The sequence below is a fragment of the Bos indicus x Bos taurus genome, chromosome 26, assembly GCF_003369695.1.
Source record: "Bos indicus x Bos taurus breed Angus x Brahman F1 hybrid chromosome 26, Bos_hybrid_MaternalHap_v2.0, whole genome shotgun sequence".
Classification (NCBI taxonomy): Eukaryota; Metazoa; Chordata; class Mammalia; order Artiodactyla; family Bovidae; genus Bos; species Bos indicus x Bos taurus.
Window position 1 is genome coordinate 15,583,527 of NC_040101.1, and position 14,072 is coordinate 15,597,598.

At 39.2% G+C, this 14,072-nt stretch overlaps 1 protein-coding gene across 3 annotated transcripts in view; it reads right to left on the reverse strand.

Annotated features, from left to right (window-relative positions):
- Positions 1-8,912: 8,912 nt before the first annotated feature.
- Positions 8,913-14,072, reverse strand: part of ATRNL1 (attractin like 1) — an 805,870-nt gene continuing 800,710 nt past the window's right edge. For 2 of the 3 annotated variants that reach the window (XM_027529449.1, XM_027529446.1), the window contains one exon: positions 8,913-13,357. In XM_027529449.1, the coding sequence (XP_027385250.1) occupies positions 13,233-13,357 (125 nt within the window). In that variant the 3' untranslated portion in view covers positions 8,913-13,232. The remainder of the gene's footprint in view (positions 13,358-14,072) is intronic. The other variant, XM_027529448.1, reaches the window with a different exon arrangement.

Below are 14,072 nucleotides of genomic sequence, written 5' to 3' on the forward strand. Positions count from 1 at the left end.
GTCTCGAGTTCAATCCCTGGGTCAGGAAGATCCCCTGCAGAAGGAAGTGGCAACCCACTCCAGTATTCTTGCCTGGAGAATTCCATGGACAGAAGAGCCTTGTTGGCTACAGTCCATGGGGGTCACAAAGAGTGCCCACAACTGAGGGACTGAGCATGCTCACACGCATGCACTAACCTGATGGGTTCTAACACAGCCCTCTTGGAGCTAATGCCATAAAAATCTAAGGCACAGTAAACCAGGCCGGCACAATAGCATTGCCACCTGGTAAGAACGCAGAGAGAACCAGCCAGCATGTCCTGACGTGGGCCTTTATGACACATATGAGAAAACTAAGATTGAGGAAAAGTGAAGTCGCCAGACTAGTTCCACAAACACACTTTCATTGAAAAGCGTTGTGTGTCAATTCCTATTACTGTAGGACCTGTGTAAGTGTGTCAGTTCCTATTATTGTAGGACCTGTGTAAGGAAAGGAAAAAAAGGGACGGTTAGTCCCTTAGTCGTGTCCGACTCTTTGCAACCCCATGGACTCTCAGGCTCCTCTGTCCATGGGGATTCTCCAGGCAAGAACACTGGAGTGGGTGGCCATTTCCTCCTCCAGGGGATCTTTCCAACCCAGGGCTCAAATCTGGGTCTCCTGCATTGCAGGCAGATTCCTTACCATCTGAGCCACCAAGGAAGCCCAGACCTGTGTAAAGAAGTCTTCTGAACAGCTAGTTCTTATGAGAATAATACAAGAGTTCTGGGAAAGAACTGGAATGCCTCTTCTTGCAACTTGTAATGCGATTTGAACTGATACAAATACAGGGCACCCATTATAGCCTGTGCTTTATTCTCAGAGAGCTCTGAACCCTGGGAAGAGTTGGGTAAGCAACAGTGCAAGATAGAATCCAGCAAAGAGAGGTTTGTTCAGTACAGGGTGTGGAGAGAGTCAAAGAGGGCAGTGTGATAAATGCTATCCAAATGGAGTAGAAACGATGGACAAGTGAGTCTCTGCGAGGGCCCTGACCACCTTTCTGATGACCTTCTGCTCTGGGCTTTGATGAACCGCCCAACCACAGAGATATGTAAATCCCAACCAAGTGGAGTGCTGACAATATGATCACATCAAGATGTAACTTGTAATTGCAAAGTCACATTCAATTAGATCACTGGCACTTTTTGTGACCCGACGATATGACATGATTAGGTCTGAAGCCAGCCCAGGAACACGCACGGTGATTGTGTGATTAACTAAGTCGGTTCACGGGCACAGTAAGTCATGGGCATTTGAAAGCCTGAGGCTGCCTAGAGCTGGGGAGACTTACAACTCATTTTTGTGATGGCTCGGAAAGCTCAGATTGCTCATTAGAAAGGGCAAAATATCCTTTCAATTAAAACTGTTTCGATCGTTAGATATTATAGTAAGGGTATGATGGCTGGAGTTTTTGACATCATTTTTCTCGCTGTTGTCTGAAAGCTGTGTGTTAATTAATCACCAGCAGGTTTTGGGGCACACTCTGATAGATCCTTTGCCATATCTTCCACTTGAACTTGGGAAGGTTAATTTTCTCACCTGTAAAATAGGGGATTCTAATCATCCTTTCTTATTGGTTGTAAGAGGATTAAATAACAGGCATACTTTCTGGCACATAGTAGGTACTATTCACTATTGGAACTTTTAGGAGATATCTGTCAAAACAGAATCATCTTCAGGAAGCTTATTCCATACCTATTGATTGATTTTAAGGGCAAATGTAAACAATGAAATGACCATTCATGCCTCTACAGGAGAACCTAGTCTCCCCAACACCCAAACTGCCTTATGATACAAGAGTAAGAAGAATTGATGGAAACAGAGCAAATCACAATCAAACTTATTACACAATGTGGCCTAATTATACAACTGAGAGATACACCAGGCCAATTCATGACCCACAGAAGTATGCCACATGTCAGGGAAAGCTGAGCAAATGAGGTCAGTCTGTGCAGTGGGCGGGCACTTGGCCCAGATGGAGGATTTATGAATGGGCTTCTCTCTGAAGCTCTATACCAGCAAATTCAGCACCACTATGAAAAAGAAAAAAATGCTCCTTACATCGAGTTCTCCAGACTTGTCTGTTGCGCTAACTGGAGCCCTTATTATAAGCACAGATATCTGACAGAGCCCCAGATCATTCTTATCAGCAGGGCTGGAAAACATCATCCTGGTCTAGCTTTTTACAGGCCAGTCTGGCTTCTGGCAAGGCCCACTAGTACAGGTGGACTAGATTCTTATTTTTATTCATAAGTTTGTTTTCAAATGTTTGCGATTCCAGTAAGGCCCTCAAGGGAGCTTCCATGAATTAAAATATAGGCACTAATGTCATCTCCCTGCCCAAGTTCACCACTTAGCCCCTACCCAACTGATCCAGAAATTCCCCAGAGTTCACCCCAGAGACACAAGGTCCAGCTGCTTCCTGACAGCGCATCTCTGAGAAACACACTGGAATACATGAAGGACCTGGAGTCTTTGTTCAGTGGTGCATTCAAACCATGGCCATCTCCTTCTGATTGACTTGTTTACAACAGGAGCTCTGAAAGTGGGGTCACCAGCTCCTGCCTCAGCATCACCCGAGAACTTATTAGAAATAAAATTCTTGGGCTGCGTCCCAGAACTTTTGAATCAGAAACTCTAGTATTGGGCACCAGAAATCTATTTTAATAAGCCCTCCAGGTGATCTTGATGTACTCTAAAAGTTTGAGAACCACTGGTTAAAAAAAAATGTTTTTTCTTTCACACTTATTTCAATACAGGGAACCAGTAAGTATTTAACTAGTTAGGCCTCTCAAACATTTCTTTACATTTGTCTATATTCAGTTGGTTAGAGGAAGGAAAAAGAAACCCACCTCATTTCACATGATTGACGTTCCTGCAAAGTAGACTTGACTTGAAGATATCAAAATGAGATGATCAGAACCTTTTTATTAGAAAAAGCAGTATTTTAATTCTGTTACTTTGAATATTTATATTCATAAGCCAGTAGTCTCCTGCTGAAGTCATTTTTTATATGAACTATGATCTAATCATAGTGTAATGCCTCTTCAAGGTGCAACTTCTCCATAGATTATGAGTGTTTCCATGTACATAATGCAATGTGATTCAGCAGCTCAAGCTGTGAAGTCATTCAGGCCAGTTGTTTAAGGAGTGAAAAGAATTTTTTAAACCTAATGGTCCCTTATGACTCAATCTCTTTGATTCTTTTGCTATTGCTAAGTCACTTCAGTCATGTCTGACTCCGTGCGACCCCATAGACGGCAGCCCACCAGGCTCCGCCATCTCTGGGATTCTCCAGGCAAGAACACTGGAGTGGGTTGCCATTTCCTTCTCCAATGCATGAAAGTGAAAAGTGAACGTGAAGTCGCTCCATCGTGTCCGACCCTCCGTCCATGGGATTTTCCAGGCAGGAGTACTGGAGTGGGGTGCCATTGCCTTCTCTGGATTCTTTTGCTACCTATACGTAAATTACTCTTACATAAGCATGTTCTATAAGTGTATATAATAAATAAGGGTGTGAGATGTATGTATAAACACAACTATACAGACAGAGAAATGAAGTTTGTAAATAAATAGGACTTAAATGGGAGGTCTATGAAACACACACAAATGCATAAGGAAAACCATATTATGTAACACAATATACTCTATTTAATAATTCTCACATTGGTGTCTAAAACTCAAAAGAGCAGAGTTAAATGAACGGGAATTGAAAGTGCATGATAAATGCGTCCCTCATAGCATTTAAATCTCTTCCACTTGATTAAAAATTCTTAGTTCCTCTTCACTGAATTGTTTAGAGTTTTTGAGCAGCCTCTGCCCTGATTAAAACAAATTAGCATCAAAGATCCCCTGTTGAATGAGAAATCATTAATTGAGAAACATGCAATGCTCCTTAATTACCTTTAGAACAGTGAGAGAACAAATAATCTCAGGTTCCAGAGGGGCCTCCTGCTCTGCACTGTGGACTCATTTCATGTAGCTGCTGGAATAAAACTCAAGTTGCAAACACTATTGGGGACTATCAATGTGAGATTCAGTAAACACACTGCTGATTGTTTATCTAAAAGAAAAATATCTAGATAAGGACTCAGAAGGAAAGAGGGGGAAATGTCTGAGTTTATTATCTTGTTGAGAGCTTTCAAAGTGTTTTACATGTGCCAATATTGGTTGAGAAATAATATAAGCTGTTCTTTCTGGTACAAATTTTAATACTTTGTGTAAAATACTTCATTTATGTAATTATCTGCTAACACTTCAGATGCTTATATACAGATGAGTAACTTTATCATTTAACAGTAGGATAGAAAGCAGCAATGTTAAATTTCACAAAATCCAGCTACAAATGGAAATTCAAATCATGATGTTGCACCTGAGTCATTTATTTCTTTATCTAGCGATACAATAAATACAGGAGCTTCTGTGGGTCCAGGGAGACCTGATGTACCCTTCTGCCTTCTCAGTCTAGAAAACACTGAATGCTACCCCCACAGGGGTAGCATTAGGAAATCAAATTATTATAGGTGCTATGACAATGTAAAGAATATCACTAAAGGTTCACACACACACTGCCATCTGGACAGCTTTCTGATAACAACAGCATATGGGACTGGATCTGAGTTTCTGAAAACTCTCTATTTCTCCTAAGTACCCAGGAAGGAAGGAGGCATGGTAAGACTTGTTATTTAGCTGAGGATAGTATCTTGGTTTTATTCTAGTTTTCTCCATTTTATCCACTAGCTCCTGGGTCAACAGCCTTTGAAAAAAATGACAGAATTGATTCAACCACCTCTGCTTCTTTGGGTGTTTTTGGTTCGTGTATAGTTTAAACTGGTTCATGTAATATAAAGCACAAATGACCCCAACAATGCTGCCATTTCAAAATTGATATTAATGTGGTTAAGACCCAATTTTGGGAGTTTGCATTTAATTTTAGTAACATGAAGTGACTTGTTTTGCATGTGGAATCAAACTTTTTACCAACAGTCACAGTAGATTGCAAACTTTGTAAAGATTTCTGATTATTATTATCTTCTATTTCACCAAGATAATAAATTTGACATAGTCATAATCTTTGAAGATACTGTAAATAAACCCTTGAAGACTACATTCAAAGAGGACATTGAGAATATCTACACAAAGTAATTGGCATGAGAGAGAGGAGAGGTTGAGAGGGACAGAGAAAGGAGACTGTCATTAACTGAATCAATGTATTATGAGAGGATATAAGAATCTTATGATATATTGAAACAGTAGAAAAACTGTTATTTTTTCTCATGGATTCCCATTAAGGTATATTCTTTATTTGGCCATTCTACTTTAGGACAAAATAAATCTCAATTCACTAATGTGCAAAAGGCCATGTGGTTCATATACGCTATCAAAGTAAGAATTACTAATGAAAAGTCTATCCCATAACTGTCTTCTATGTATGGCTTAGGAAAGGAAAATCTTGTCACTAAAACAGTGCCTATTATGTACAAAAACACAAACAAAGTATCCTTATATATCTTTACAAACCTCTAGTTTGTAAAGCTTATGAGAGACACAGCCTCTTGAGAAACAAAATGATGCTATTTGGTATTTTTCCCTTACAGAAGGGTTGTTTCTTTTAACAGTCAACACATTGCATTTTTGCAATGTTGAAGGTCAAATTGGAGTTGTCACTTGAGAAATCAGCAAGGGCTGGATGTTGTGTACTCAGAGTTTGTTTCCTCTTCCAACTAGTTCATCTGCACATAAATGTTCAGAAGACCGTATTCTCTATCCTCCCAGGGCAATGAGCTTCAAATGAACCTGGAGTTCTAACTCTCCGCAGGGAATAGTCCTGATAAGTAGGATATCCCATTTGCCATTATCTATTTGTGCTGCAAGGTAATTCATTTTAGGTTGAAATCAAATTGTTTTAAGCTGAGCTGGTATTTTTATTGGTGTCCTTCCAGCCAGCCTTCCTTTTAAGTACCATCGTATTTCAAACAAGCTGATCTAAAGGGAAAGATTACCACTGCCAATGCGCATTGTCACAAGGGAACAAAGATGTTCAAGACCTATTTTATGTTATTTATTTTTTTAAGCATTGATAGAGATATGAGAGTGCTAGTCTGCTACAGGCGGAAACAAGCTGACTAGTTGATGAAGGGTCGGAAAGATGTGTGATGATGGGAAAGAAAAACAATCTGTTGGTATTTGCTGTAAAATTACCCTCTGAAGTTGAGAAAATATTTGCAGAATGTAATAAATACTTTAAAAATCCTGAAAAGCACAACTCTGAATTACCAGGTAATATATACCATTGGTTTCTATTATAATTTGGTTATTTGGGAACTCTGGCACATATATGCCCTTTCAGTTCAGTTCAGTCGCTCAGTTGTGTCCGACTCTTTGCGACACCACGAATCACAGCATGCCAGGCCTCCCTGTCCATCACCAACTCCCGGAGTTCACTCAGACTCACGTCCATCGAGTCAGTGATGCCATCCAGCCATCTCATCCTCTGTCGTCCCCTTCTCCTCCTGCCCCCAATCCCTCCCAGCATCAGTCTTTTCCAATGAGTCAACTCTTCGCATGAATTGTTGCACATGATTCTCTGAATTTAACTTTGAATCTTCTTATAGTACAAGGATAAAACATCAAACTCTGATCTACTTCCTATTTCAACAACAACATAAACCCATCACAATACCTAGGTAAGACAGATGAGCATTTTTTATCCTAGGTTACTTAGGAATAGTTTAGACAATTGGTCCAAGCCATTAAAAGAATTGGCATTTGAACTCACACTAGAACTCAACTATATCCCACACAAGACCTATTCTAACACAACCTATACATCAGTGAAAAGCACAAAATTTAAGGTATCTTTCAGCAACAGGGGCTAAAGAGGCACAAAGAATTGTTTCAAGAATTTGCTCAGTAATGCCATCTCCCAAGGCAGATTTTCTAGAGTGAGATCTCCTATCTGATCATGCTTATAGCTGGTTTAAAGAGGATGGTGCTTAAACTGCTGTCTTGCCTAAGTGAACATTTCACTTCTGCCAAAAATAAAACTGATCAAACCTTTGGATGGATGAGTAGAATACAGCATATCTGGAGGGGTCTTCGAGGGGTTCAGTTTCTTGTTCACTCAGGGCTGCTGCACAACCAGTCAAGCAGGACACAATTATTTCCTCATCAAAGGGTGGGATCCCTGGAAGGTAGACAGGTCAGAGTGGAGGAGGGGGGTGCAGTTTCTAGAAGCTCATCCAAAATACAATGTAGTTTCACATTTAGGAGGCAAAATAATAATACTTGCTGTTTTCATTTGAGTGCCTGGAGAAAGTAAAGGTCAACAATACTTCTTGGTGGTTGTAGCTGTGCCAGGAACCCTGATGCTAAACAAGAAGAATGCATTAGAATTTGGAGATGGGGTTGCATGTTCATCAGAAAGCACTGTGAGTTTGAGCTGAAAGAATGCCAGCCCCTCACTCCAGCCACTTACAGGTGACTTCCCAGAGGAAATCTCTCAGGGCAGAGAAAAATAAGTGTTGAATTGAAATCCTCAAATCCTCCGACAAGCACTGATCCACCATCAAGAAAACGGAAGAGGAGGATGCTCCAGGCTCAGATGTTCAGAGAAGTTGCTGCTTTTTGTTGTAAGAGGCTCCAGGGTTCAACTCTGAGTGCTCAGACACATCTTCCTCTGAGGCCCGCCCCCTAAACTCTCATCTTTTCTGGGACATGCTAGCAGGCTGGGCTTGTTTTTCAGGGCAGAATGGTGCCCTTCCCTGACCTGACCTCTGGGATGTGTGGAGTTGGGCTGCCTGGGAGAAAGGGTCTGTCATGTTATCCCCCAGAGCACTAGCAGGGCCACCCTCAAGGTTCGGCCTTAGGTCAGGAGACAGAGGGTTTGCCTGAGCCCCTGAGCGCAAGAAGGGTCAGAGATACTTGGTCCTCCTGTGGGGTTGGAGAGAAGAGAGGCATTTGGATCTGTCTTGACTACTCCCTTCTTAATAACGCCAGACTGAGGCCCACAAGAGCAGTGACACAGACATGGGTCAGGACACAGAGGGCAACGTGGGGACGAAACCCAAAACTCACCAGAGAACAAGCAGACTTTTCTTAGAAAACTCCTCAGCTATGCCACGACTGCACCAGAGTCAGAAGGAGGCCTTTCACTGCCTCCTTGGTGGCTCAGTGATAAAGAACTCACCTGCCAATGCAGGAGACACAGGTTTCATGCCTGAGTCAGGGAAGATCCCCTGGAGAAGGAAATGGCCACCCGGATGCTCCAGTATTCTTGCCTGGGAAATCCCATGGACAGAGGAGCCTGGCGAGCTACAGTCCATGAGGTCGCAAAAGAGTCGGGCACGAATAAGTGACTAAAGAACAACAAGAACTTATGTAAACACAGAACACATGGTTTGGACAGAGATCCTCAGTTTGGGCTGGAATCTTGGCCACTTAGGCGTCCATTCTCAGGAACAGTTGAAGTGTTCAGCTTGCAATTCAAAGAGAACATGGAGGGAAACTTCCCTGGTGGTCCAGTGGTTAAGACTTCACTTTCAAATGCAGGGTGTTCTGGTTTGATCCCTGGTCAGGGAGCTGAGATCCCATATGACCCGTGGCCAAAAAACCAAAATGTAAAACAGAGGCAATACTGTAACAAATTCAATAAAGACTTTAAAATGATCCACATCAAAACAATCTTAAAAAAAAAACAAACCCAAAGAGAACATGTAGAAAAGGCCAACAAAAATCAGGTGAAGGAGAGAGAAATATATTTTGAATGTGGAATTCAATAACCCAATTTTATAACCAAGTCATAGATGGCAGATAAACTTATCCTTTGGTTGAGTGCTTTTTCTTAGATGATCTTGGGGAGGTAAAATATATATATAACAAAACTGCATTGGCAATGGGGGTTGGAAGATCCAATGTTTTTATTTCAGCAATTAAACTCCTGATGAATAGCATACTATATCATAAAATGTTGGCTTTTTAAAGCAGGTTTGAACTTTTACACAATCTGTTTCAACACTGGCATGCATACCTGTATACATATACACTGAGATGGTTCTAATTCTTAATTTAAAAAATTTGATACAACTAAAATGTTACATGTACACTATAACGAAAACACTGCTGTAACACCAACCAGATGGCTTGTATTCCTTGAAAAATTATTTAAAGCATTTTGACTTAGAATGATGACTTCATTATTTAAAGGAATTCTTCTAACTGTAAATAAAGGCAGCTCTTTGGCCTAGTGCAATGTATCCTTAATTTGCCTAATCCTAAGAATCACTGAGGTGCTTGCTTATTAAGCATATGAATCTCCAAGGTCCAATCCAGTCCTTCTGTACCTTAATCTCTACAGGCAGAGGCAGGAATGTGCACTGACCCAGGTAGTTCACATGATCAAGTTCCAAACTCATCTAAGTAAACTCACACCTATTTTAGCAAAGAGGCTTTGGAAAGCTGATTTTTTCTTAAAGCGGGTAGAATTCATTCATTTGATCAGTTTTAATTTTTTAAAACATTTTATATGAAACACTTTTCAAATCATAGTTTTATGTTCAATGCCACAAAGATGTATGACGTATGACAACCAAATGTAAGGATTGATCCCTTCTTGCCGAATTTGCACATGAAAGTGACAATCGGTGTTCCTGTCTAAATGTCACCAAGCAATCATTTAAAAAATGCTTTACTAAACCTATATATTTTGAAAGAGTCAAAGCTGATATTGACCCAAATATCCAAATAGATTTTTTTAGAAATCTCTATAGTCTAGAAATATAGGAACTGACTCAAGGTTTTTATGAAATCTTCATTTGCAAAAACCTACGTGGCTTTTACAGATGGTGAAAATATGAATGAAAAATTAAGAGATGAATTTATACAACAATTAGTAGAAAAAGAGTGGCCCCACGATTGTTAAAAACCAGCTACATATACTGCACTGAGGGCCCATCGTGGAAGCTTTGTGTTTATTATGTCCACTGTCTTGTAGGTTCACAACAGCTCTGCAACGTGAGTACAGTAGCTTCCCCACACAGATGGTAAGTCTGAGGCTTCCAAAGGGTAAAACTTGCCCGCATCACACAGCTCAAAGCTGGTTGCAACATCTGTTCTCAGGCCCAACCACCAGTCTGCACTCTAAGTGACCCTGCAGCAGCACAAAGCCATGTAGTCACTGCTGTCTTTCTGTAACCCAAAGAAAATGAGATATTGGGAAGCACAGTAAGGATCGATTACAGGTTGAAATATACTCTATTTGTAGTTTTCCTACTGAACATAACACCATAGTATATGGCACACATTTTCCTTCTATGTGTCTCACTAAATAAATTTTCGTTTAAAAGCAATTATGAAAATCTCAGTCCTCTTCAAATGTATTAAATTGATCTGTGAGCATGTGCATCCTCTTTAACAAGAAATCTCTAATTTTCCACTATTAAAATGATTAAAAAAATTTTTTTTAACTAAAACTTTTCATTCTATTTACCAAAGCTTTTCATCTTGGGTGGAATAAGAAATCCTAAAAGTTAAAGAATTTTTCAAAGTCATTCTAAACTGAAATGCACAGAGTTCCATTAAGGTAAATTTTCAAGAGAATCAGTCATTTAATGCCTAACTTCTTGAACAGTATCTGCGTATACTTGTGGCTTCTTTCTTTTTTTTTTTTTCAAAGGAAGCTTCCAGATTAAAAGTGTTTGGGATGTGGGGAAAAAAGAAAATGATACAGATTCAAAGCGATTATCCCCAAGGTCTTTTCAATCTATTTCACATAGGGTGAAGTATTTTCTTGCCAGTAAAAAGCTTTGGAAAGTTGAGAAGATATTGCATAATTTAGTCACAGAGTTAGCCATATTTGGCCCAGAAACATAGAGTATATGACTTTAACCTAACATTGCATTATGTCCCATAATTGTCTAAAATTCAAATTTACAAATTTTAAGAACTCTGAGATTTGAGATGAATGAGGCTTAACAATTCTTTCACAGTAATTCCATTTGTTTAGCCTCTCTAAAAATACAGCTGAAATAGATTTTACATTCAACTCTGTATATTTGTGTCTCTTTGTTATATATGCTTTCATTATAATTGTTACAGAGTATTAAGCAAACTGGGCAATCATTTTATTTTTACATGATTCTACTTTTGTATTCATCAGTTTTGTCAATCTATTTTTCCATGAGAAAAAAATCAACATTTAAAGGGCTCCCCCAGAAAGCTAATAACATTGCTCGATTGTTTTCAGGAGACATTTACAAACTTCGCTCAATTTCTTTCTTTTTTTTGAAAGAACATTTCATAGGGAGGTTAAAAACAAACAGCTCCACTTCCTATCCCTACCCAAACGCCATAGGCTATAGATTAAATTGATCTAAGAATTAGTCTAACTTTTAACGCCTGGAAAATAGCAAAATTATCATGCCAACATAAGGAATATATACTATAATTCATAAATGCCTAATCATCAAAACAATGACATAGTCGTGGTTAGACGCAACCTAGCAATCTTATATATGATGCAACTACATATTTATGATCGTTCCTGCTATACATCACATTCGATCCTCATCAAATTAAGCTGGCTATGTAAAAGTGGCATTGTGAAATAAACATTTAATATCACAACAGGGTCATATTCTGCTACTGTACAATCAGAGCATGCAAGTAACTATGCATTAGCTGTAAACAGTAAAGTGTCATTATCTTCCAGAAATCCAAAGAATGTGGTAAGTACATAGAGAGTACTAAACATCAATTATATTTAAATGACTTTCATACTGAACAAAACTCTGTTGCACAGGGCAGCTTTGGATGTGTCTCTTGTCACTGCTCTCTTCATATATTCTGTAGTCACCTTGAAGTTAAGAAGTTGCAGTTCCAAACAAGCTCTGTTCATCTACTGAGTTCTAGTGGACGGCTGTCAAAAATTAGGACACGCGTGATTCTACGTTCCAATGTGAAAGCTGTCTTAAACCGTCTTCCCTTTCTGCCATAATTCAGATGTTTGAATCATTAAGAATATGCTGAATGCGGGCAGTGACAAACCTATTTTATTTCTCAAATTGGAGACTTTCATGACACCAATGTGCTCGTGTTAGAAATAGGAATACTCTAGATGCTTTGCCAGCAAACGCTCTTCTCTACTTGGATTCTAAGTGAAAACAGTTGGCAGGAAGAAACCTGGGTCATATTATGACTTAGAGGGGGTTTTGACTCTAAAATGCTTTTCACAGCGTTTGTAAAAGGTAGATAAAATCTAGCAGCTAGGAGAGGAGGGCCAAACGAATGTGATCCATTCTTATAAAAATGCAGATGGATCACTGAGGTCTGATCCAATGATTCCGAGGCCATTAAAAAATTACCGTATTAGAGCAGAAGCTTGCATACTGTAAAATAACTATTTCAGCTCTCTTCAGGTTTGTGGCATTGGAGGCTGGTTTGGGAAGGAGGGGAAAAATTGATTGCTGGACAGGCTTTTCCATGCTCTATCAGCTCTGATAATGAGTTAGGCAGTTGGCATGGACGACAGCAATGTCCTCGTTACTCAGAATTCTAATAAACCTCCTGTGAAGTTGCACAATACCATCTAGCCAGATGGATTCATTTTGGTCTGCATTCCAGTTAGGTGAAAAAGAATCACATTTGAAAACTGAGTTTGGACATGATACGGTCCTGTGAAATATTTAAATACATTTACCTACATCCTACTAAATCAAAATCTTGCTTTTACATTTACAAGGAGATAAAATAGTATTTAAAGCCATTGCAGTTTGTTCATTTCCTGTTCATATACAAGTGACATAAGTTTGCTTAGGAGGCAAAAACTGTACAATTCTCATCACTCAGGCATTATAAAATGTCTTTCTTTAAAGTCCTGGGATATAAACAGTTTGGTTTATATGAATTACATATTTTTCATCTGCATTAAGAAACAATATACATCTTTTTTTCCCAGAGTACTTTAATGTTATCTATGATAAGCCTAAGATAGCTGTAAAAACTAACTTTATCACCTGTGACCATCAATACTATTAATTTTATAAAACTCATGAACATTCTTTGGCCACTCGGGTCATTCCCCTTTCAGAGGGAACTGTGTTTGGGCCCTGGGACCATACAGAGATTTGTCTCCGTGAAAACTGAGGCCTTGGACCAGCCTTTAATGGAAGCCATTTACAGAGTCAAACATGACAGAATCTACAGGAGCAGTTTCTGTTTTTCAGACACAAGTTCCTTGACGTGTTGAGAGGTGGTGTTTTCGATTTCGGACTCCTGAAGTTTTGTCTTTACTATCTGAAGGCTTCTGCTGTGAAATATCTATTAGGGCACTGGCAATTGCAAGGCCTGGAAGAAGAGGAAAAGGCAGGTAAATGTTTGGTTAGACATTTTGGGGATTTCAACAGTGGTGGCCTAGTATTGTGTTATATTCAGCGATCAAACATATAGCTGTTTACTGGAAGTTGTCAAGTGGTTTACCCTTTACTTATATCTTGTTTTACTTTTTTTCAATTGAAACACAGTTGACTTACAACGCTGTAATAATTACTGCTATACAGCAGAGTGATTCAGCTATATGCATAAATACATTCTTTCTTACATTTTAAAATATTTCTAACCTTGGACATATGAACTGTATACATGAAGAAGAGCAAGGACCTAACAAAATTAACTGACTCTGACTTTGGACAAGCAAATTGCTGTGTGACAAAACACCACGATCAGTGTGGATATGACTCCATTCCCTTGTTTCTATGTCCAAACACAAGTGTGTCCTAAAAGTATCAGGAACTTTCAGTGTTACTATTGGGTGTGTGTGTGTGTGTGTGTATAACAAAAGTCAGCATATTGTTTTTTTTTTAATTAGAGTAGTTTTAGGTTTACAGAAATGTTGAACCAATATTGATACATGATTATTAACTAAACTCTCTGGTTTACATTAGGGATCACACCTTGGGCTATACACAAAGTTCTGTGGGTTTTGATAAATGCATATTGTCATACACTCGCTGTGAAAGCATCATACAAAATAGTTTCATTGCCCTAAAAATTTCCTGGGCTT